At 37.1% G+C, this 25,096-nt stretch overlaps 1 protein-coding gene across 12 annotated transcripts in view; it reads right to left on the reverse strand.

Annotated features, from left to right (window-relative positions):
• ANKS1B (ankyrin repeat and sterile alpha motif domain containing 1B) overlaps positions 1 to 25,096 on the reverse strand; it is a 393,118-nt gene that overhangs the window by 173,207 nt on the left and 194,815 nt on the right. For all 12 annotated transcript variants that reach the window (XR_014934338.1, XR_014934339.1, XM_085515441.1 and 9 more), the window contains exon 15: positions 18,360 to 18,466. Coding sequence is in view for 10 of the 12 variants with exons in the window: in XM_085515441.1 (XP_085371567.1) it covers positions 18,360 to 18,466 (107 nt within the window). In the remaining 2 variants the exon portion in view is untranslated. The remainder of the gene's footprint in view (positions 1 to 18,359; positions 18,467 to 25,096) is intronic.

Genomic DNA, 25,096 nt, shown 5'->3' on the forward strand with positions numbered 1-25,096 from the left:
GCAAAGTGACCGTGTCCACTCTAGCCTCAGCTATCTGCATTTTTAATGAGGTCTCTGAGGCCTCACCTGCCTGTTTTTGGTACATCTGCGCACTGCAAAATGAAGCCACAGGCACCCAGACCCTTTTCCAGATGTAGATGTTAGCAACTGGAGGCAATTAGGTCAAATAAACTTGCTTTTAAATTATTTTATTACAAAAGATAATAAAAAATATGAAGCTACTTCCAAAAATGGGAAGTACTGGAAAATGGATTGTGTTTTCTATGCATCGCTGAGTTGCTGTGTTTAGATGTATTTCATGTTCATGCCTCTTTTGCTTTGCTGTGGTGCAGCAAGGATGAAAGGTAAGAGAGCTGCTGTAAAACAAGCTGGAACACACTAACTTTATCTAGGTGAAAATTAAAAGGTTGCAGGGCAAGTGCAGTCAATTTAGTAGTGACAGGAAAATGGGCAAACACTGGAACACAGGAACTTCTGTACTAACATGAGGGAAAATCTTTACTGTATGGGTAGCAAAGCCCTGGAACAGGCTGCCCAGAGAGGTGGTAGAATCTTCTTCTCTGGGGATACCTGAGATCTGCCTAATGCTTTCTGGCTCAACCTACTGCAAGAACCTGCTGTAGCAAGGGGGTTGGACTCAGTGATCTCCAGAAGTCCCTTCCAGGCCCTATGACTGACTCTATGATCATGCTGAGACCCATCTTAATATATTCCTACAGATTTTATTTGTTAAGACAGACAGAAGGCATTGCAGGATTGAACAAGTTATTGTTTCCCATTGCACATACAAGATTTCTGATCCCTATGATTATCAAACATCAAACAAACAAACTGTTGTTATTTATTTCCATGGCATATGAAGAAGCATTACTCTTTGGGACCCTGAAGCCCAAGAAGTAACAGAGATGGTCTCCATTTTCTTGATAATGTTTCTAAAAATATGAGAACATTTGATTAAGGGTTGACAATTTTCTTTTCTTCCTTTCCTTGTTCTTGTAATTCATTTCACATGGGAAGTGGGCTGTGTTTTTCTTATTCCCTCCAATTCAGCAGCTGGGTGGCTGGCATTGCAGGCCCACTCTCGTCACTATGGCAACCAGCATCTTGCTGTAATATGATCCCATGTGCTTCATGTCACTACATGGGGTGATTATTCTCTGATAACAATCTGGGAAATGCTTTTCTGCATTCTCATAAAGGAGGATTAATCAGTGTTCCCCTGCACGGCCATCCTGCGTGGAGCACGGCACTGTGTTAGGAAGCTCTTCATACACAGTCACGAATGGTTCATGCTGCAGAGGCTGAGCTCAGTGCCCACCGGTGGCTGCTCCTCAGAAATGCATTGGAGAATCCCTGCGTTAGCTGGAGAGCCACCAGCATGACCATGCTAGATGAATCTGAAGGCTTGCCTTGTTGGTTTTGTGTCTCTGCTGGTGAATGCTCCGAAAAGCAAAATACATTAATAATTGCTCTTATATAATGTTCCTGTGCTGTCATCAGCGGGCTAACTTAAAGCTAAGCATATGAGTATTTTGCTGCGTTACAGAGTGAGTGCTGAGAGCAGACTGAAGACCTGATTTTACTAAATACAAATCCAACTCAGATTGCTGGTATGTATGGCTTAGTTGCCCTTCAGCTTGTAGAAGAGGTGATTTACCCTCCCCGTTCCAAGTTGCAGCAGGTCATCCCCACGCTGCAGTGCTGATTGCTTTCTCTGTGTTATACAGGCTCTGGACTGTTAATTCTTACAAATTAACTTTGGGATGATATATTACACAAGAATGAGTATAAGAGCTGTCCCTTCAGTAACTGCGTTAATAGGCCCAGACTTATAGACTGCATGGCAGAAAGGATATTCTTTCCTAAAGGGAATATTCCACTCTGTCCTGTAACACTTGAACAAGGTATAACTGGCAATATTTACAAATCTGAAATGTAAAAATAAAAAACAAAAAAAAGCAAATTCAGATTTCTGTCTGTGAAGTTCAAGTCCCAAACCTGGTACTTTCTGTACCATCCCTTCCTATCGGCTTTTATTCCCTATGTAATTTATTTGCAATACACATATTTTATTCTGATCTAGTTAACTAAATACTATGTTAACTAGTATCTAGTTAACTAAATACTAGTAAAATAAATGCTGTGGCATTTCTTTCTGTTTACATTCTCCCCTTTATTTACACATTTTTCACTCTTGCAAATATTCTTGCATTGTTTAGTTGGACACAACACAAAAGCAGTAATAAGTATGACTACCGTAGTTCTGTTTTCTACCTGTAGCAGAGTAGTTAGAGATTAGAAATACTTAGGAAATTATTCACAGAGCATTATCTTTTTATGCCAATCCATAAGTAGGTAGGTGAAGACAGCTATAATCTTTTATTAATGATGAATATAAAAAAATAAATCCATGCATTTCAAGAAGTGTGTTCTCAGAAACAGAACTGTGTAACTTGAACTAAAGCAACTACAAACTGCAAGTATTAAAAGTCACAGATTGGTCTTATGTATCTCACATTATTTGGTTTAAAGAACTTTGTATGTAAGGTAAACATGCTGTTACTTATTTGATCATGGGATTTATCTGATTACTTGTTTTATAAGATTACTCCCATAGACATGCTGCATTTTCTTAAAACTCTGAGTTAACTTGTTCAGAATGAGTATGAGCAAAGCTTGACATATTCTTAGAGTAGTATTACCTGTATGTAGATTGATCAGTTCCCAAAACATTGTAGAAGGGCCCTGCAATGTTACTACACATCTGGTTTTCTAAGTGCACATGTAAGAACACCTACTGCCATAGTCCAATAATCCTACACTCTAGAATTTCATTTCCTTTAGTCATAAGGATATCTTCACACAAGTCAGTCCTCTCTGTATGGCATCCTCCCTCCTTCTAACACTGCTGGCTACACACCAATCTGTTTCCTATACAAGGACAATCAACATTTAGGGAGTTTGGGGGGCATCCATTCTTTCAAAATTCTGATGCTTAGTAGGTTTCTCTGTGAGCAATCTTCTTTTAATTTTACTGTTTCTCTCTGCCTCAAATAACAGGTCCAAAACAAAACTATGTGCTTGTGAGACAAGATTGTAGGAGACTGTGTAACTTCAGTTGATACTGTTTCTGTATTTTGGTACACCTTCTTAAAAGGGAAGCTACTGTACTAAATAAAAGAGACAAAATAAGAACTGCTGATCCTCACTAGATAGTAAAATATTTTCCAAAGTCCCAAAGTTACAAACTACCAAAATGAAGACTAGCTTACCAGCCTTCACTACAGGATACATATTCTATATGTGATCATACATAGAGTACAATTATATTTCTGAATAATCCATGAATTCAATGCAGGAGGATTACAAAACGAAACTGCTGGTATTTCTTTTTTTAGCCTTTATCTTTCCCTGTGTGGGTCCATGTCTTATATATATTTTTTCCATTGAAAGGTTCACCAGTAAGAATGATTCACTTCTGACTTTTTATAGACATTCATTGAAATAATAATAGACAGCTCCAAAACAGCAATTAATATATTTTATATGACTCTGAAAGGTAGCATTCTTATACCCATTATACAGATAAAGAATTAGAACAGGTCTAATTAGGGTCTGAATTTGGAAAAATAAAAAAAAATAAAAAAATTCTCACTACCTAAGTATAGGGATTGTTTTCTTCCAGTCCAATGAGTACTTAGTACTTATCTACATATATACTCAAAGGAGACCTATAGACAAATTTAGTTTTAGCTGCGAGCTCTAACACTTCAGCAAATTTGAATTTTGCTCCTTCTTTCAGACATACATATCAAAGCATTTTCAACATGCAGTTGGCAGGAAAGTTTGTCTTAATATGTAGCAAACTGTCTAGGAAACTCAGAAGTCACTTTGAAAAATGGAACAATCTGAATAATATGGTATTAGAAACTATGCTGTGGAGTAATTTTGGTTTTCTGCAAGGAGTCAAATGAAGCCCAGCCAAGGAAACTAGCTCTCATTAAGCATTAGCTCTGTTGTGCCAGAGCAGTCTCCCAGAGTAACAAGAATGCCTCTGAGACAACTATCCAGTTTACTGTCCTTCTGCTTTGTTTAGAACTATGTAAGTGTGTTTAATCGGTAAAAGGACTTAGTTGTGAAGCAACTTTCTCTGCTTCCCCCCTTTGCCTTCTTTCCTTTCTTTCCTCCTCCCTCCCTCCCTCCCTCCCTCCCTCCCTCCCTCCCTCCCTCCCTCCCTCCCTCCCTCCCTCCCTCCCTCCCTCCCTCCCTCCCTCCCTCCCTCCCTCCCTCCCTTCCTTCCTTCCTTCCTTCCTTCCTTCCTTCCTTCCTTCCTTCCTTCCTTCCTTCCTTCCTTCCTTCCTTCCTTCCTTCCTTCCTTCCTTCCTTCCTTCCTTCCTTCCTTCCTTCCTTCCTTCCTTCCTTCCTTCCTCCCTTCCTCCCTTCCTCCCTTCCTCCCTTCCTCCCTTCCTCCCTTCCTCCCTTCCTCCCTTCCTCCCTTCCTCCCTTCCTCCCTTCCTCCCTTCCTCCCTTCCTCCCTCCCTCCCTCCCTCCCTCCCTCCCTCCCTCCCTCCCTCCCTCCCTCCCTCCCTCCCTCCCTCCCTCCCTCCCTCCCTCCCTCCCTCCCTCCCTCCCTCCCTCCCTCCCTCCCTCCCTCCCTCCCTCCCTCCCTCCCTCCCTTCCTCCCTTCCTCCCTTCCTCCCTTCCTCCCTTCCTCCCTTCCTCCCTTCCTCCCTTCCTCCCTTCCTCCCTTCCTCCCTTCCTCCCTTCCTCCCTTCCTCCCTTCCTCCCTTCCTCCCTTCCTCCCTTCCTCCCTTCCTCCCTTCCTCCCTTCCTCCCTTCCTCCCTTCCTTCCTTCCTTCCTTCCTTCCTTCCTTCCTTCCTTCCTTCCTTCCTTCCTTCCTTCCTTCCTTCCTTCCTTCCTTCCTTCCTTCCTTCTGTAGTCAAAAAAAGGCATACAGTTGTTTCTACTGAGGAAAGAAAAAAGGGGGAAAAGTAGGAGTAAGGGAGCACAAGAAGAATCCATCTTGAAGGGATAGCATGGCAAAGAGAGAGTTCAGAAATACACGTGGATTTTTTGGTAGTCAGATGTAGAGAATCTTGGAAATAAAAAAGAAGGAAGAATAGTACCTAGGTATCTACAGAAGTAGAGATCAGGAATACTAAGATATAGTTTCTATCCTGAGTCTGATTTAACAAAAGCAAGAACATGCATGACTTCAAGATTAAAATAATTATAAACTATTTCTAACTAGCTCATATATGGAAAATGTTTCTTATTTCATTTCGTTTGGGCCATAAAAATATTAGTAAGTATTACAAACTCTTTTTTTTTTTTTTTTTTTTTTTTCATGTAATATTTTTAGCATGAGTCCAGTAGTTGTCACTGAATTCACTCAGAGCTTAACTGACTTAATGAGATTCCTCAGGCAATCTGGTTAACTCCTGAGAAACCTTGCTTTCCAGCTACAGGTACTTTGAAACTTGAACTTTCTAAGGTGAAACACAAGCAGTTAGTTGACCACAAGATAGCTCTTAATACAAAGATTTTTCCATCCCAGAATCCTTTCTTGATGCGTCTTGAACAAATACATACATGAAGCGAGATTCATATATATATGTACCTATCAGAGTTAGAGAAATCAAACTGTACGTGTAGTACAGCAGAGTTTGCAGACAAAAGGCCTGATACTGCAGAGAAGTAACTGTATCAGGGCTCTTCAACATACTTCACGCTTGCTTGCATAAAGTTATTTTTCTAGGATAAGGATGGGGATCTACTATACCTTCAGGCTACTATACAAAATCCACATATCAGGTAATAAAAACCTCGTGGGCAGAATAGACATATTTCCAAATTCCAAGAGAGAAGAAAAGTGAAATAAAATAACTTGCATTGTCGATTTATAATTCCTTTCTGGTAACAAGAGGCATGCCTTGGGAGTTCAGAGACACTAGCAGAACTATATTATTCATAGTACATTAAAAAATGGATCAAGGCTAAAAACCAACTCAGTCTTTTGCAATCTTTTAATCTTAATTCAGCATGGAACTGCAACATATAACTATTGTTGTTTTTTTTTTAATAAACAACATCTTAATGAAGTGGTTTTTTTTATGTATTTTTAAGGGGAGCTGTTTGGAGAGAGCATACCTCAAAAAGTGAAAAAGCTGTTAAATAGTGTGGACTCTGAAGAACAGGAGTCAAGCGTTCAAGAAAATTTAAGAGCTGAAACCATCTTTTTTTCCACCTCTCCATAACCACAAACAGAGGGTTGTGCATAGAGAAACAGTGGTAGCCAATTCATGGCTGCTAACTTAGGAAATCAGGTGAAACACTGATTTATGGCTTTATACCAGGATGGCCATTTGATAGATGATTATCCAACCTTCTTTTACTCATGGTATTCCATTTCTTAGTACTTAAAGTGACTATCAGCACTCACTTGCTCAGTAACCTTATCCCTCTACATTTGCTGTCTGTGTATATGCTTTAGCTTCGGTATTATAAAACTTGCATCTAGAGCTGCTCTTTGGGATCAAAATTTTTCAAGCAATCATTATAACAGTCTAAGTATTACATAAACTTAGAGCAGTTATTGGTGATCACATCAATAATCCTGTTAAATCATTCAGATTACAGTAGTAAAATAAAGTACCTCATAATATAATAATAATAAAAGCCTGAATCATGAGATTTTGAGTAAGCCATGGGTTGTATTTACCATCAGTGTATTTACCACTGGCTTCAGAGCAGCCAATTTAAAACAAATACAGTGCATTGTTGTACAGAAATTTTATCCTGTATGCATAGCAATTGAAGCTTAATGAGACACAGCAAAAGATACAGAATGTGATATGTTCCAAACCCAATAAAATGGTTAACTAAGTGAAATGAGAAAAAGACCAGAGAGCAGATACAGTTTTCATTGCGTCATTTTGTATTTGTGATGAAGTGCTTAGATCCCTGGAACACATGTGGACAAAATTTTGGGGGCTGGCCTATGATGCACAATTCAATGAAAAGCAATAAGAAAAAGAGTTTCTAACTGAAGACATTAAATTTTAACTGTCTAAATCAAGTTATCTTCTATAGTGTGGTTACCCTTTAATCTCTCCTGACTCTTTATAACTCATTTTAAAACTGAATGTTACTTCCAAAAATGAGGTGCATATTTGGATGTAAAAACACTTGAAGAGTGTTAACACAATTCCAGTGTTCCCAGTAACAATATTGGCCATGTGTAAATCACTGCTGAATGAGAAGAGAGGTACACTGGGGATCTCAGCATTGTTTTTAAAAACAATAATAACAACAAAACATTGAGCTAAGGTTATAAAACCATTAAGCAATGCAAGATGAGAAAAATAAATACAAGTTTTACAGTTAAAATTGTTTGAAATGCGTGCAAGTGCATGCTCACGTCTCAGCACACTGAATGCAGTGAGAGTTCCAAGGGAAAAAATAGAGAAACTTGTAGTTCAAATCTATTTGGTAAATCACATGAATGTGAAGGACAGACAAACTGCAGCTGCACATCTAATTCTCTGGCTCTTTGCATTTAAGCATATGGAATTTTTCACGTTTGTGCTCTTTTTGTGTGTGCTTATGTGTGTATGAACAGGCAGAATGGACAGCATCTTGTGAAAGGCAGGCAGATTAGTCAGCATTCTGATAAGGGTTTCACGGGATGCATTGCTTTTGGTCACTATGAGGGCTAAAACTGGTGCTGAGAAGTTGATAAGAGGAAAAATATATGGGCATGGGGAATGGGAGAATAATTTTCAACAATGTATGGGAAAATGGAAGATATCTAAACAGAAGAAAGCTTAGGTGCTGAGGAAATGTAAAGCAATTAGGCAACCTGTCTACTGAAGTGTTGCTTGCTGGTACATCATTTTAGAACAGCTTTTAAAAGGTGGTTGTAAATTTACAAGCAAAATTAAATCTGTCTCCCTTGTAGAAATTTTAATTACTTTTGAGGGAAGGAAAGCTCCTCATCTATTTGCTGCAAGGCACAATACCTTGTAATATAGATTACCTTTTCACTGGTTTCTCTTAAATATTTTGATTCTCAACTGCACAGTTTCTTCATTTGGATTTATTTTCTTCCAGCTACATCCCACTGCCACATTCTGATCACCCCATTTTATTCTCACTAGACTCAGCACTGATGATAGTACCTATTTATCTGTTACTAATACAACCATCCATTTCTTTATTGAATAAGGCATTAGCTGTATGGTAAAAGGATGAAAACATAGGTCATGAGACTTACATTCAGGTGGAATCCTATATTTGTATTTTATTTATTTTCTAGTAATTCATTCTCCAGGAGTTCTAAAATGTGATTACTGAATATTTCAATATTTCCTCCTTGGCATCCTAAGACTCTTAATCAAACATCACCTAACCCAGATGATTCACATATTTTAATTAATGACGTACTGTTTTATCTTCTTGTCGTATGATCACTCTCCTTCTCTCCCCCGTTCTCTAATATTTCAGTGTCCTTCATTAGTGCTGTGTTTCTCTAATTCTTGTACTTTGTTCCTTATGCCAAGACTAAAATGACTCACGTGAATTCTAGCAGTGGTCATAACTTTGTAAATATTCCTTTAAGCTATAGCATATTTAAACATTTTCATGAATGCATGTCAGGTCATTTCCCCTACTGTTTTTTCCCTTATTTATCTTAGGTTGTTTAGTAGTTCTTTCATGATGTGTTCTCTCTTTTTCTTATTTTATATATAGTTTTTTTTAATATATTTGTTTTTTTCACCTGCATAAACACCTGAGCTTTTTTTTTCCTTTTTTTTTTTCTTTTAACAACACCCATTATTGCTTCATAAAGAATAATGTCTGAGATTCTTATGCTTGAAATTTCCAGTTACCTGTTAGTATTCATTAATCTTTCCATGAAAACTCCTTTAGCATTGTGCAGTGTAATTATCTGTAATCAAGCTCCTCTGTACTACTGTCTCCTTCAAACATCTTTAGCTTAGTCAGGGAAGTCTGTCTGTTTTGAGATTAATTTACCTACTGGTCCAGACGCCACTTATTTATTTCTTATTGGACAATAATGTTCTAAAACAATATTATACATAAATGTATATTTTGTTCTGCATTTAGTTCCTTCCACTGTGTGATTTCTTTTTGCATTAAGTATTTTCATATAAAACAACTAAGAATAAACTGTAACTTAATTTTACATACAGGCTACTAGTCTTAAGTCTATCTTTGCCCAACATTACAAAGCTTTTCATTGTTTACCTATAAATATGTAAATGTAAATAAACTGATTATCTTCTGAGTCTTCCATCTTTGTTTTTTGTTTTGTTGGTTTTTTTTTACATTGCAGAGTAAAAGTTCCTAGAATGTCTCCTCTCTTAACTGTTAGGCTTACTGTTACTTTTAATGCTCTTTTTCACATCACCATCTTTTCCACATTTTTCATAATTTGTGAAGAATAGCATTATGTATTTCATTCTATATACAAACGTTTCTAATTCCTGTAGATATAACATTATCCTTTTTGGTAGCAAAATCAGCTGTAAAGGTTTTTGCCTAAAATAAATACATAGCAAGAACATTTTGTCAGCATGACATCTCTTATTTTATGAGATAATAAAATACCATGTTAATTTTATCATGTATAGAATTTTCAGTTGTTTTATCAACTTCTCTTTCAGATGAAGTATTTGCTAGTAGTTTCTCATAAAATTCTACTTAGAGCCAACAGAAAATTCCTTGTATTTGTAGTCTCAGTATTTTTTAGGGTTCAGCAGTGTTTGCACACTAAGATGAAGGTCTTTGCACCAGGCAAGCTCAAGCTCAAGCACATTTAACACTAACATTTGACATATTGTTAGAACAGATGGGACTCATTTCAACCCTTAACTATTCACAGATATATATAATGAAATAATTTCACTTTTATTGGTGACTGTACTTGCAACGGCTTTCAATACCTGGTTAGATAAGTTGGACCTACCCTCTTGTTTTAGTGTTGGTATTACTGAGTCCAATCTGTTTATATGTACATTGGACAAGCTCTTTTCTCTCAGACTGTTTTAGTGAGCTTCCCAAAGAGACACATAGACACTACATGCCACTATCCTGATTGGATGAGGTGAGTGAAAGGATTCTTCATTGCATATACTGGCATCTAGGTGACCTACCAAGTATATAGGCTGCATGCCTTGTATGTATGATCTTGTGTAGAATAACATTTAAATATGGACAGCTAAATAGTGTAGAACAGTCCAACCCTCATCTAAAGGTTAACTTACCAAAGCTTAGCAAGAACATAGATGAACCCTTCCATGATCATACATTTAAGATACAACTGTTGAGACAGGTTTAGACAACCTGTGACACTCAAGAAACCCATCATAACCATGATATCTTAATAAGTGACTCAATTTTCCAAACAATATCAATTAAAAATATCTTGTTTTTCTTTCTTCTGTTGAACAATTATTACTGCTAAATCCTTCATAAAGTCTTTTGTCAAGTGCAGGATCAGTCACCTGTCTAATGCCTGTGTTTTCACACACACACACACACACACATACACACACACACACACCACATATATATTTATATGTATAAATATGAAGCAGATCCTTCTAAAAACACCTTCTCTTGAGGAAAATCAGAATAAGTACTGCCTCTCCAGATCTTTCATCTATATAATCATATCATAGGATGATCATGATATCATATTGGATCATAGAATGATGAAGAATGGTCAGAGGTTCCCTAAAGACAGGAAGATAGTGCATGATTGCATAAGTGATATTGAGGAGTAGATGAAGAAGCCCTTCTGCTACTTAACTAGCTTAATGAATGCTATAATGGAACCATTAAGTGGAGAACGCAGAATAGGATTATTTGTGAGACCAGTCACTGTCGCTGGATGAGAGATGCAAACTCCAACTCAGGCATGCACCTGAGTTCACCTTTGCAAGTCTTGTAATAGGAATTTGTATTTGAATGGAAAACCCCAAGCTTCAGGGGTAGATGTTCTGAGAGAGGAGAATAAACTCCAACAAAGACAATTCCTTTCACTTTTTATGGACACTGGGTAGATTCTAGCCCAAACTGAGCCATTTAGATTTTTATGTCTACAGAACTGCTTAAGGAGACCTAGTAAAAAGTAAATAGAGCCTGGAAAGAAATTCAGCTGATCAGATGAATCTATGTTATTTTATTCTAATAATTAGTCAGCCAGTCAGCTAAATTACACTTTATGCTCCTCTGGCTGTGATGGCTAACAAGATGCTTTATCAATTAGCCCAAAAATAAGAATCCAGACATTTGAATGTTATAATCTTCATTGTGTTGAATCTCCAGATGACTATGGGTTTCCCATAGAGCCTGTATCATATGTTCCTGGTCTACATGAATGTCTTAAGCGAGTGATTCCAATATATGGGCTACTGATTTCTAAACATCCGCTGACTGCTTTACTAAAATTAAACAGTGCCCCATTGTATCTATGGTTAACAGGTTGGCCTAAGGGAGGAGTTGGCCAGCCTCACAAGCTACAGTTCCAAAAGTTTGTCAAGGTGAAGGAGAGGAAGACTCCAAAGAGTGTAGACTATAAACAAATAGGCACTTGGCTCATGGTAGAAGCCAGGGCCATGATGGCACTGAGAGAAGCTACACAGTTTCAGTGCAAAGCTCTGTAGATAAAACTAAAGTTGGATTAAGTCCCGGGGCTTGCAAGTGAGGTCCAGTTAAGGAGACTGAAACTCCTAGTTCCAGGTTTATATTTGAAGACTTTACCAGATTTAAAGATAAATGATTATTCCAGAACCAGGAGGACTGGCATACTTTCTGTGATCCTAAAAGCATGACTTGCTGTATATAACTGAGTTTTAAGGCTGCCTTAAACAATTAATCACCCAGGCTAGACTACACACAGACAATGCTGACTGAATTTTCTTGTGCTTCAAATGATTCATGAGTGGCCTGATCAGTCCCGGTGGTAGCCAATGAGGACCTGGAGAGCTTGGAGCCTGGATGTTGCAAAGGTCAGTCTGCTCTCCTATGCATTTCAGGAAGTGGCTCCTGAGAGTCACTAAAGTCACTACAGAATTGAGCCCTTGTAAAACATCGCCCTCTTCATTATCTCCAGCATGGCTAATTTAAGTAAGGTGTTGGCAGACTGACTCACTCTTTCTTCTCATGCCGAAATCATGAATCTATGTATCAGGTATTTTTGGACAAAAGCTTTAGTGATCTCAGCAGGTGCAAGACTTGGAGCTAATGCATGCAGAGAATTTTGTTAAGGTGCATATCTTTCTAAAGAAATTAAACTGCATCTGTCCTTTACACTTGACACAGAGTTTTAAATCCTCAAAACAGATTAAAGGCAAGAATTACTGGGTGTTCCAGGACTGCAAATCCCAGGAATGCTACCTGAAGATAGACAGCAGATAAGTTTCAGCTGACTAATAAACATTCAAATTTAGTAAAAAAAAAAAGGAAAAGAAACATGGGGGGGGGGGGGGGGGAGTGAGGTGAGGTGAGGAGGGAGGGGGTAAGGGAGGAAGAAAAGTCAAATCTTAGCTCAAAACTAAATTCAAAACAAGCAGCTAAGGAGAATCAAGAAGGTAGCCCATACCTAGCATCACTGTGAACCTGAGTAAGTCTGTTGGTTGCTCTGAAAGCAATGTCTCCTGTTTATTTCCATGGGAACTACATGATACAGAGTACAGCGCTATTCAGTAGGGCAAATTCTCAGCTGCAGAGCATTATTTTTCAGTACAGTCTCCAGCAACATACAAGACCCTGTATCCTGCACTCATAAAAATCAATACCAGCAGAGGTGACCCACTGCTTCACAGCTGCTATGACAGAATAATTGCTAGGAAAATACTGCTTATGCAGTCCACCAGCCAGAATAGATGGAAGGTGCTAAATCCAGACTGTATGGTGGGTGTCATAGGACAGTCCAGATAATGATTGGTAATGTGCTTCACGGTCTTCAAACTGGTATGTATCATGGCATTATCGTGTTGTAGGAGAAAGGTTATCTTCTTCTCCGGCCTGACTCTGGAAGTTTGAGCCTTCAGCTTAGTCAGAATCATGATGTAGCAGTCAGAATTGATGGTTTGTCCAAGTTGCAGGACGACCCCCTTCCTGTCTTAAAAGACAGTGCATATTACTTTATCCACTGAGGGCTGTGTCTTGAGATTTTTCTTCAAAGAGGAATTCACTCCACGGACTGCTGTTTTGGCTCCAGCTTGTAGTAGTGACACCACATCTTGCCACCAGTAATAATGTGATCCAGGAAACCATCGCCTTTAGACTTGTATTTGTTCAACAGGTCCTGATAAATGTTCATATGATGTTCTTACTGTTCCTATGTGAGCATTTGTGGGACCCACCTGGCATAAACTTCAACATATTCCAAACTTGCCACTGTCATTTCCAATGCACTGAAGCCAATATTCACCTCTATACACAATATTCTGGTTGTAATCTGCAAGAGCTGATCAAAATGCTCTCAGTTTCATGGTGTGACAGATGTGCATGGCCAACCAGAGCATGTATTTTCTTTCATGTCACTGTCTCCACTGAAACACACAACACACCACCTCACCGTGCTCACCTCCAGTATTTGGTCTCCATCAATATTCAGCAAATGTCAATGACTGTCAACAGGTGCCATTTTTTTTTTTTTTCTGCACGGAGAAATTTGATGACACACCTTTGCTTCATACACACTTCCACGTCAGACATCATTTTGTCAGACTGCCCCTCTACTGCCATCTGTCACGTGGCAACAAAGTGTAACAGAAGACTGGTGGGAAGGTTCAGACTCTATAGCCATGCCAAAAATGTCAGCATCTGCCATTGTGGACCAGAATAATAGGATGCATTATTTTTGGAGCCACCCTTGAACTTGTGCAAGTAAGTTCACAAATGAATAAAAATACTATATTTATACATATGAGTATAAACAGATAATAATTGAAAGAGTTTGGACGAGATGATTTCCAAAGCTCCCTTCCAATCTCCATGACTCTATGGAAGAAATGCATAAGCAACTAAGATACTAAGAAGAAAATCAAGACATTACAAGCTGTATGTGAGCTAGCACATTCAAGACTTGTTTCAGCTACATAGGCATCAGAAGGGTAGAACCACGTAAGATGACTTCATCTCATCTGCTAATCATGAAGAGCTGGGCTGACTCTAGTTCTCAGTAATATCCTTCAGTTTGGTCTGAAAACTCCAGGATTTCCTTCCGTACCTCAACTGGCACTAGATACCTAAGCGACTCATTGCATCTGTTAAATTTTATAATAGTAACTCTTTCAGGATCTGGTGTCTCTTATCTCACAGTTTTAAATTCCACCCTGTAGTCACTCTATGCCTCACTTTCCTGATAGTGAAAGAGCGAATTCTTAAAAATATTTAGGCAATATATATATTGTCAGGCTATGCAAGTCACTTAAGTACTTGGAGGACTAGAGGTGTATGTGTGTAAATTCACAGCAGCGGTGAAAGACAGTCTACTGTCCAATGCCAATTCACATTTTAACTGTCATTAGTGAACAATACTTTGGAATGTCAACCATAATCTAGTGCTTCATGCTTTATGTTAATTCATTTTGGCTTCCTGGTTACTGTTTCTCTCATACGGTACTTTAAGAAGCTTTTTAAGAGAGATAATCTTCATCAAATTGCAATACTGAACAAGTGATAAAATTTTAGAATATCTTAAATAATTGGAACAACTTATAAATAGCTAGTCATATGAAGTCATTAATGAGGACTAGTCTTTACTGGGTAGTAATTTGATGAACTGCTTTTATCTCAGTAAATCAAGAGCACAGATGAAGCTCCGGAGTTGTAGAAAGAAGCATGCAAGGGTCCAGTGACCTCGTGCACTTATACATTTTCACCTATTAAACTTTTTTTTTTTTCCTCAGCAGACTATTACGTGGGCCTGTAAGTCTATATAGGGGTTTTAACATATTCCAGGGATATCTATGGGTCCTATGGATCAAAATGATGTTCACTGATTCATTAGGTTTCATCATAGTTTATGTCTAGTTCATATAATACAGTGTATTACTGAGCAGATTGTTTTTGTGTGCTTTAGAATTAGTGTAAATACAAAATAACATTTCCACTATGAAAATCACAGTATCATCTGCAACCTCAAATGCTGAGTATCTCTGCAAAGCTATGGAAAGTTTTACATCTGAAGAACACTGCAGCCTATTACACAACAAAATGCTGAAGTTAATAATGATTGCATATACATACATATATATATTCAAGTATGATTCCATTCCTACAAGCATAAATGAGCTGAAACTTAGTACTGAATCTGCCTCAGGCCTGTTAAATGTTATGCAATTGTTATTCCTACATGACACTAATTGAAGGTAGGTACTGTAACTTGCTACATGGGCCAATATTCAGTAAATAGTAATAGAGTAGTTAAGGAAAGCTTTACTAACATTTTAATACTATGTTTCACTATAGTTTTAAAACATATACCTTGATGAAGTTAAGGCAAAACTGAACATACTTAAAGGTTAAATAGCAAGCAGGCTATTTCTTGCTCTGAAGCCCATATACTGAAGGTAGCATGAACAAATCTTCCTAATTCTAAGTAAAATAAGAACAACTTCCCTAATGCTTAAGGGGGACTAAATATGAGGAGTTAATTTCTGTTATCTAATGAATGATTAACTATGAAATCCTTTTATCTGAAAAAGAAAACCTTTATATTAGAGAGTTAATTTAATTAGTAGAATTTTGCTGTTGAGAGTTGTATAAATATGTTATATTTGTTCTCAGATTTATGTTATTCCATGGACATTTATTATATCATTGTGATATCCTCTCTCCTGCTCTGAACATCTAGGAAGACCTGTACTACTAAATCATACTTAATAGGAGTGTGATGGTTGTTGCTTAGGCAACAGAATGAATAAATGCAGGTCAGAATGTGCTTCCAGAAAAACAAAAGAAGGAATACGGTACAGAATGAAGAACAAATATGTCTAACTGATTTTTAGTGCACTGAAGTATTACAGTTGTTTGATATAAAGCAGATAACCAACATGAAACACTTGATCTGATAAGCTTGTAAAATATATGCAAGCCATTTTAATAAAGGTAATCCAGTTCTGTCATGTTAAAGAAGACTACAATACATTCAAGTTTGTTACAGAGCAGTTCTTTCCTCTCTCATTTTCCTACAAACAAGGTTAATTTTTTCATAAAAATTCTGGATAGGATAGAAGATATATTTTGACAAACCCTCTCTTGAGTTTTTCAGGACAGTCTTTCCTTACATAATGCTCTCATATTCAAAAGAATAATATAAAAATAAATTGGTATTTTCTGCTGATTTTATTTCTCATTAAATAAGGGAAATGATTAGTTTCTAATGCAAACAAACTGAAATATGTTACAGTATAATGAACTGAGAAATCCATAAATTAGTAGTTATTAAACTATTACAATTTTATACTTTTATTACTTTTATTACTAGACAGTTTTCCAGATTTTTGTCTAATCACTGTATTTGAGGCTCAGATCTTCTGTTCACATGTGCATGCTACCATAACTATTCTTAAGAGCAGCTGTCTATTTTATCTGAAATATATATATTTAGGAAAATAATAATTTGGAAAACATCAGCTAGAACACACAAACAAAACCAACAAAACAGTGCATAATTTAATCTGCCTAATGCCTGAGAAGTTTGATTTTAGTATTAAATAGGTTCTCAGATAGTTTGTATATTTACTAAACTGTGCCAATAAGAGTCTTAGGAAATGCAAGTCATAAATTCCCACAGAATGTGGCTGGGGCCTCTCCACAGACAGGGAATGACTTGAAAGCCCTCCAAGGCAGTTTCTTTAGCTCCCTGGGTGTTCATCATTTACCTGTGGTAGGCGTACCCCTCTGACTGTTTGTTATGCCACCTACAGTCTCTTGTGAACAATTTCCTTCTGTAATCTCTTTAAGGTTAAATGATCACCTACTTACATAACTAATGCTACTATATATACATTTAAGAATTTGTTGTTATGTTTTCAGAAACTTTGCCTTGAATTGCATTTCAGAACTTTTCTTCCCCCCACTCTGCACTCCCTTGCAGCTTTGGTTCCAAGATTATTTAAAGGAAAAGGTGGTGATGATGATTTTTAGGGATATAAGTACAAGATGTCAGACACGTAAAAACAGGAAGAAATCTCTACGGTATTTTAATGTGGAAATGACATAAATTGGTGCCTTAATTTTCTGATCAGTAACATGTAGGCATATAATGATGCTGGCAAAAGAAATTAAATAGGAAAACTCATAAGATGATTTTATAATATTTTATAATATTCATATCTCACTTCTGTATCTCGTATGCCAAGTTCAAGTTATGAAAAGTTAGAACTGTTCTAAGGCATAGCTGGGTACTAGAAATATTTTAAGAAAGGGTTATTAGTAACATTTTAAGATCTGATTCTTTATGAGAATTGACTGGGATTTTTGCAAGAGATACAAGTAATGGGAATACTGAAGCTGGTATAAATGTGATTATATAACAATCTTGTAAGTAAGCTTCTCTCTTTACAGTCAATATTCATTTCAGCTGAAAGTTTTTCTGAAAAGTCTGTGTTACTTAACACTTCGTGTTAATACTGTAAATTCCGAAGCAGATAAAATGTATTTCATTCACTTGTTTCTGGAATATACTTAGTGTTAAAACAGGAAAATGGAACTATTAAAAGGAATGCATTACTTTTCCACACAGGGCATAAGTTTCAACAAGTGATTCCCACAGCATGATCATCTAAGATACAAAAACATTTAATGAACACATCCGGAATCAATTGCAAAGAGAGTGCACTTTATTAAATAGTGATCTGCTTTTAAAATACCTCTCAATGCAAGGATGGCATTGCATGCTACTTAATTATTGTGAAGATTATGTTAACGTTTAAATAAAAAACGGTAATATGTGAGGAATTGCAAATAGGAGTGTTTACAGCTTTAAATATTGTGAAATTGCCTCCTGCAGTGGATTAAAAGAACTGTGCATTTTTCTATTTTAACCTGAAGGCAGACAGGGGAGAGAAAACCTTAATATGCAGTTTTCTTTTAGCATATTTATTGCTAGATCATTTTTCGATGTGTATAATTTAGAACTTTATTAGAGGACAGTCTATATATTAATTTAGCTAGACACAGAAAAGTGAAACACTACACAAATCTTAGTGCAATGCAGAATAGCTTTAAGGTTTTAATGATCACATAAGAGACAGACAAAAAGAAAAAGGCAGCTACAGTGTATAGACACGGCTACGCACAGAAGATATCTTACCATAAATTGCACATTGTCAAATCCATTAGCCAGCAAGTGGTTTTCATACTGAGGTAGCCCAATATTTTCCAACCATTGTCCCACTGTCTGGACAGGGCATCGGGGTCCTGTAGGAGGGTGAAGAGGGAGGCGTTTAAGCAACGAGTAACCGTCCACTGGATAATAGCGGTAGTCCTGGGCTGAGAGGTGGCATTGCCACATCGTGTTCCTGGGAAAGTTGGTATCAAAGGAGCCCGCCAGCTTGACAGATTAATGTTTTCAGCAAGCAGAAAAGTCAGAAGTAAAACATAGTTTACAGGGCAGTATATACCGTAAGATCTGATCCTAGCTCTACATTTCTTGGTTATTAATCTTTACTACAGACCAGTACGTCATACAGAAGAAAAAAAAAAAAAAAAAAGCATATCAAGCTGTCAGCTAAGCAGCTCTCCGTTATATGTGATTGTTGGAATACTCCACAATGAGCAATGCACTGCCAGCAGCAAGAATTCTTTTTATCAAGTACTCCTACACTCATCAGTATGCAGCTCCATGCTTCTTGCTCCCCCTCGCTCGCTCCCCTTCATTACCCAGCCTAGGCTACACCTCGCATTTTCAATAATAGCCATCAGATAAGGCAGATTTTTTTTTTTGTCTGCAAGCTGTAAGCCTGCTGCTGCTGCTTCCTCCTACACACCCATCCAAGCGTCAATCTTGAATGATGAGAGCAGTCAAAACAAATGCAGAAAATAGCAAGATTCAGAAGCAACCTAGAGCTCTTAAATCTGAATAGAATCTTTATACCACTTACGCTTTACATATCTGTTTGTTGTAGATCTTTACGTTTTACAAGACATTAGGAAAGACAATACATAAACCATAGCCTACAGCATGATTTACTGTGCATTCCCTTTTCTCTTTTTAATACAACATAGGTAGTGGTCTGCATTTCTGATTACATAAAAGCAAAAGCCTTTAATGAATCAGTAATGAATACATTTCACAGTTTCTCTCCCGTGGTACAGCAAAAGACATAAACTGCACAACAGTTTTAGTCCAAGTAATTAAATTATCTGCATGATTTCTTCAACCGTAAAATACTATAAGACATAAGAAAACCTTCATGACAACAGAAAATGATTCAACTTGAAAAGGTCACCATTCAAATGAATAATTAAAAAAATGTTTTTACTAAATAAAATTTTAAGTTTATATCCTTTTCTTACAAAGACAGCAAACAGACATACAAGACACATACAAGATTTCTAGTGAGGCTATAGATGTTGTATATTTTATCAACTATAGCTGGAAAAAAATTAAATGGTGAATTTAAAATTAATTTCTGCTCAAGAAATTAAATACTTCAAGAAAAATCTGCCATCAATGTTTAATTTTTGAGGTCATTTTCAAATGGAAACATTTTACGCCTTTGTTCTCAGAGGAGTATTTACTAAACTTTTCCTTTTTGTTACAGGCTCAAAGGTTACAGGGCTTAACCAAAAAAGGCAGAAAACGGATATACTCGGAATATAATTTTAAAAACTCCAACAGAACTTTTCTTACTGAACACATTAATACTTTGTTTTTCTTGTCCACTGTGAATCACAAGTGATGACCAGCACGAGATGGAATTTAATTCCAAGCATAGGGAAATTACAGACTCCTGTTGGAATTATAGAATGGAATCATAGAATGGCCTGGGTTGAAAAGGACCTCAAAAATCATCTAGTTCCAACTCCCCTGCCACAGGCAGGGTTGCCAACCACCAGACCAGGCTGCCCAGAGCCACATCCACCTGCTAAGAGTATCATTTGAAACTGATCATACTGAAGCATAAAATTGTTTCAGAAAAATCCAAACTTACATTCTAACCAGCATGTTATAGTACACATTTTAATTACAAGTGACGCGCAGAAGCTTCCCAAGCAAGACCAGAATGGACTCCAAACCGAGATGGATATTTAAAATTAAATACATTCTAAGAGTTTGTACAACAACCTGGATAGTCCTTGAAGAAAAATCAGATGACCTTTCACTGTCTGATGTTGCTGCTTGGATTCGTAGAACATTTCATGCAAACTGAAGTCCATAACAGCTTTTAGAATAACACTAGCTGAGTCTCAGAGCCTTCCATTAGGTTGGAAAGGAGCTAAGCACAGGTCTGTTGTGGGACCTATTACTCCATCTCTTCCTGCTGCTTTGAAAAATTAATACATGAAGCATGGAAGCTTGGGCCTCTCATTGGGCTTTCCAGGAGGTGGTCAGCCTGTAATTGCTTTTATAAGTATTCTCATTAATTTAACATCAGTAGCATATGAATATATGCAATATAGAGCACATATTTTTGCCGAGTACAGTTTGCATGAAAACTTATATGTACATCAGTCATGCTACTGGGTTATCCAGTTTTTCTTTGAGAAAGTAGATATCCCAAAATGATGAGAATCTAGATCTCATGGTGATGCAAATGTGATTCTTCACACTCCTGTAAATCTTCCCTACTTTGTAAAGTTCTTCTACTGTAAATATTTTTATATCAATATATCCATGTGCTTGGCCAGTAGCAAAGCAGTAAAGTGAAGGACAGACTATGTCAAACTGAAATATAATGGGCAAGAAAATTTGAAAAGCTGGGCCAGCTCTTCAGATAAGAAACTGGAAACAGAATTATCTCAGCCACAGTGAGAATTAAGACCATGCTGAATTGAAATGATGAATTCCTTTGAAAAGGATTCCTACCTTTGTTATATCCATTCCCCCCAGCCAAAACCAAACCGAAACAAAACAATAAAAGATTATGGGAAGAGACCTCGTAAAGGATAATCTCACTCATTCAAAGAATTATGTGTGATTGACTCCTGTATTTCCTGCTATTTCACAGGCACAAACATCTCTAAATCTGCTGTCCTCTATCAACGAAAATGTTCTGCCCACAGTAATGCATGGCCAATAATCAATACACCATTTTCACTGTCAAACTGTTTCTTCCTTACCTTACTATAAACAGCATGGAAGTTATGCTGCCAGCGACTACATGAAAAGTGCTTGGCTTAATGCCTAGCAACAGTGTAGGCAAAATTTCACTTCAGAGTGGCTCCCCAGACACATCTCATGTAGCTACTGGTACTGTGTTTAACTGTCTCCCTGACCCTAGCCCTGGGTGCCTGTAGCAGTGTTGGTTGCAGTGTGCACTCTTCTCCAGCTCTGTCGCCTGCCAGCAATAACTACATGTTTGAGCCCATCAGTACAACATAAGGTTGCTCGGCATGGGGAAAGAAAATAAAGAGAAACATGGCCAGCCCAGCTTACAGCTTTGTCCTCATTCATGACTATCATTTCAGTGCTGAAGAATTCTGGTATCTGTAAAGACTTTTTTCCCTCTTTTTTCCACCATGAAGTAGTAATATAGAAGGCAAAGAGCAGAGGCAGGAATTGGGATCGTGTCTGCTGTTACATGAACATGCAGCTCATTTGATCTCCTTTACCAGTTAAGGGGAATTACTGCAGGGGGCTGGCTGGACAAGTTTTCTGAGCTACTGCAAATGGAAACTGGAGCCACTGCTTTGAGACCAGAAGGCTCTATCTTCATTTTACTCAAGTTTATGATTCAGTGCCAGCCTTGTGTGCATGTGCTACAGCAGGCAATGCCTACTCTGCCTATGCCTAAAGCTGGTGCTGATAATGAAAAACACAGTGCAGACTGTAACATATGGTCTCACCTGCAATACATTTAAATATCACTGTGTTTCCTATGATTTCAAAGAACACAAATGCCATGGTAATTCTTCTGTGAGACCACCACTCAAACCGATGCACTCTTTTCTGCATGGAAGAATTGATGTGGAAGTCTCTTACAGGGATAGAAATACTTTGTTCTTTCTTCTCCAAGGCAATAGAAGCACATTCAAGTGATGTCTGCAAGAAAGATGCCATCTGGTATGATACACAACAATTTCTACAAGATGTCTTGTTCCCAGTGAGACTCAGAATATCCTTGTGGTGGAATTGACTTAATCTGTGATATCAGTGTTCACATGATGAAGGCAGATTTGCTCTAAATACTAAGGAATTTATGGTCCCCTCTCTTTCACTGTTTCTTCTGTTAGCACCATGGATTTCTCCTTCTTTTTTTATTGAAGAAAATAAAGAAATAAATGACAGGGACTGTCATGATTTACTTGGTGCTGCCACAGTTAAAATTATAAAAGCTATTTTCTTACATAAGTTGGTACCTGTTGAACATTACTAAACACTTCTGGTGTTATAGAATCAAAGACAGGAGAATTGCAGTAGCTACTGACCAAAACATTTCTGAGAGGAGATTATCACAATATGAAAGGATTAATCTTTCAGTTTACAAGCAATTTAGCAGGTCTGGAGAACTAAATACTAAATATGCAAACTAGAGTTTTGTGAATAAAAGCTTTCTGCCTCACATAACATAGCATGGAATATAATTTTACTCTTGTATTTATGATTTCAGCTGGAGAAAAAGTTATATCTCAATACTGTAACAGAGAGTGTGCCACAGGAAAGTTAGCATGACTGAGTATTCTAGTGAGTAAACTAATAATGTGTATTCCTGGACTGGTTGCAGGGAAAGAAAGCTAGATTCATCTTCCAACTTTCTACTATAACTCTGTTCAATGAGAAGTTGAAGGAAATGTGACTCTCTGCTTTCTGGATACCATCACAAGTCTATTAGGTTGCTGTGATTATAGTCCACTCAGGAAAACTATAGTTAGAATGCAATTGGAATTCAGCTATTTGTTTTTTCTTGAGCATGAAAGAAGCTGCTACTGATGGAGGCAGTGGTGAGCAGGTGACATTAAACCAAACCTCAGTGGACCTCTGCTATACTATGACATTACTCATTTTAATATAATTTTCTTTGGTAGGACAGACATTTCAGATACCTACCATTTTTTTTCAGGAATCTTATTCACATCTAAAGGTTAATTGTAGCTTAGATGCAAGTTAATAGCGTTTTCTGAAAAAAACAAGGTAGTTTCTCAGAACAATTTCCCTGCTTGTCTCAGGAACTTTTTGCAGGATAGTAGTAGCACTACACTTATCACCTATGAGTAATCATTTTCACTGTTCTCATCCAGGATGAAAATGTAGCTTTAAAATTTACATGATACCATGACCAATCAAAATGTATTTATTTCAGCAAAGTCTTCAGACTACTGTTAAAGACTAGCACACTAAATGTACATACATAAATGTATACTATGTAGACTTGCTAAAAAACGCTATGTAATCCTAACACTTCAGGCTATAATTCCCAGCCCCATAAAACAAATCCATATAATTTCAAATTTGAAGAAATCTTTGTGCAGCTCCATGCTAACCAATACTGGACTTGCAAACAAGCAAAACTGAGTAACAGAGAAATATTTGAAGAAAATATTTTAAAAAGACTGAAAGAAAGCCTACTTCACGGAAATATCATAAGAAATTAAATGTAGACACAAAGTAAATGGCAGCTGTAATTTCATCGACCTGGGAACTGCTGAAAAGTCCAACAGAGAACAGTGGAAATATACAGTCCTGCTGCTGGCACTGTAGTGAACTGTCAGATCTTTGAAATAATGACTCTTTAAAGTATAAAAGATGAAGACTGAAGGATTTTTCTTGGGCATCACTTTAAAAATCATATTCAACCTGAGGTACTTTGTCACTTTTTTCCAACCCTTCTCCTTTGCCTAGTTAGGCCCAGAGGCTCCTCTGCCCCAGATTCTGCAGATTTTTCTGTGATTTCCTTTCAGTAACTGGTCAGGTGAATTCCATTTCTCCTTCCTTTTCTTTCTAGCTTCATTTTATAATTCCTTTTCTATAGTCTCTATTTAACTTTACTTTCACTTATTCTTCTTGTACATAGTGATAATTTTCTCATGTTACACTCGACCTGCAGCTACAACAACCTGCAATTTTGTTTCACATCTCTTTTATTTATTTCTTTCCCCCACTTCCCTTCCTGAACCTTTTTAAAAGAGGGAAAAATTATTTGTTTAAAACTAAGTTATTTATTCTATTTACTTACAGTTACTCTTAAATTATCTTGAATTCTAGTTGTGAGCTGTTTAGATACATTGCCTGACATTCACTATTTGGAAATTTTCATTAGCTTATATTTTTGCTTGCATAAATTTGAGGGGAATTACTGGTCTCTATATGAATGCTATATGTCTGCAAATAAGGGGATCTGTGTACCAAGGAGATAATTTATTCTTTGTAATTACACTCTCTAAAATATTTCAAGTAGCCTACCAGACAACAGAAGTAATGTTAAGTAACTGAGGTGGTCAATCACATCCCATAAACAGAAAAAAAGTCAAACTGCAGAATTCATATAAAATATTTATCCAAATGTATGCATAGCCATGAATAATAAATATACTTTAGAAGCAGATATCAGAACAGTTCACAGCTTTACAATAAATGCTATTATTAGCATTTAATTCTAATTCATATTAGCAAACTAATTTAACATCAACCCTTTAAGAGTTGCAATAAAAAGCTAAAGGCAATGGAAAGTAAAAGCAGAAAAACAAAGATTTGAAGTTTCCCACATCATAGGTTGTGAAGTAAGGAAGTAGAGGTAGCAAATATTAAAGCAAATAATTCTTGAAGGGTTTTAAGGCATTCAAACACAGTATCTTCCTGAATAAATGACAAGGAAAGAAGACTAAGATTCTAGTATTATGATCAGAAATTCAGGTTAACAGTCTGGGTTAGAAAGCAAATGAATATAC

Source organism: Coturnix japonica, chromosome 1 (assembly GCF_054131305.1).
Source record: "Coturnix japonica strain WE chromosome 1, WE-NBRP24, whole genome shotgun sequence".
Lineage (NCBI taxonomy): Eukaryota > Metazoa > Chordata > Aves > Galliformes > Phasianidae > Coturnix > Coturnix japonica.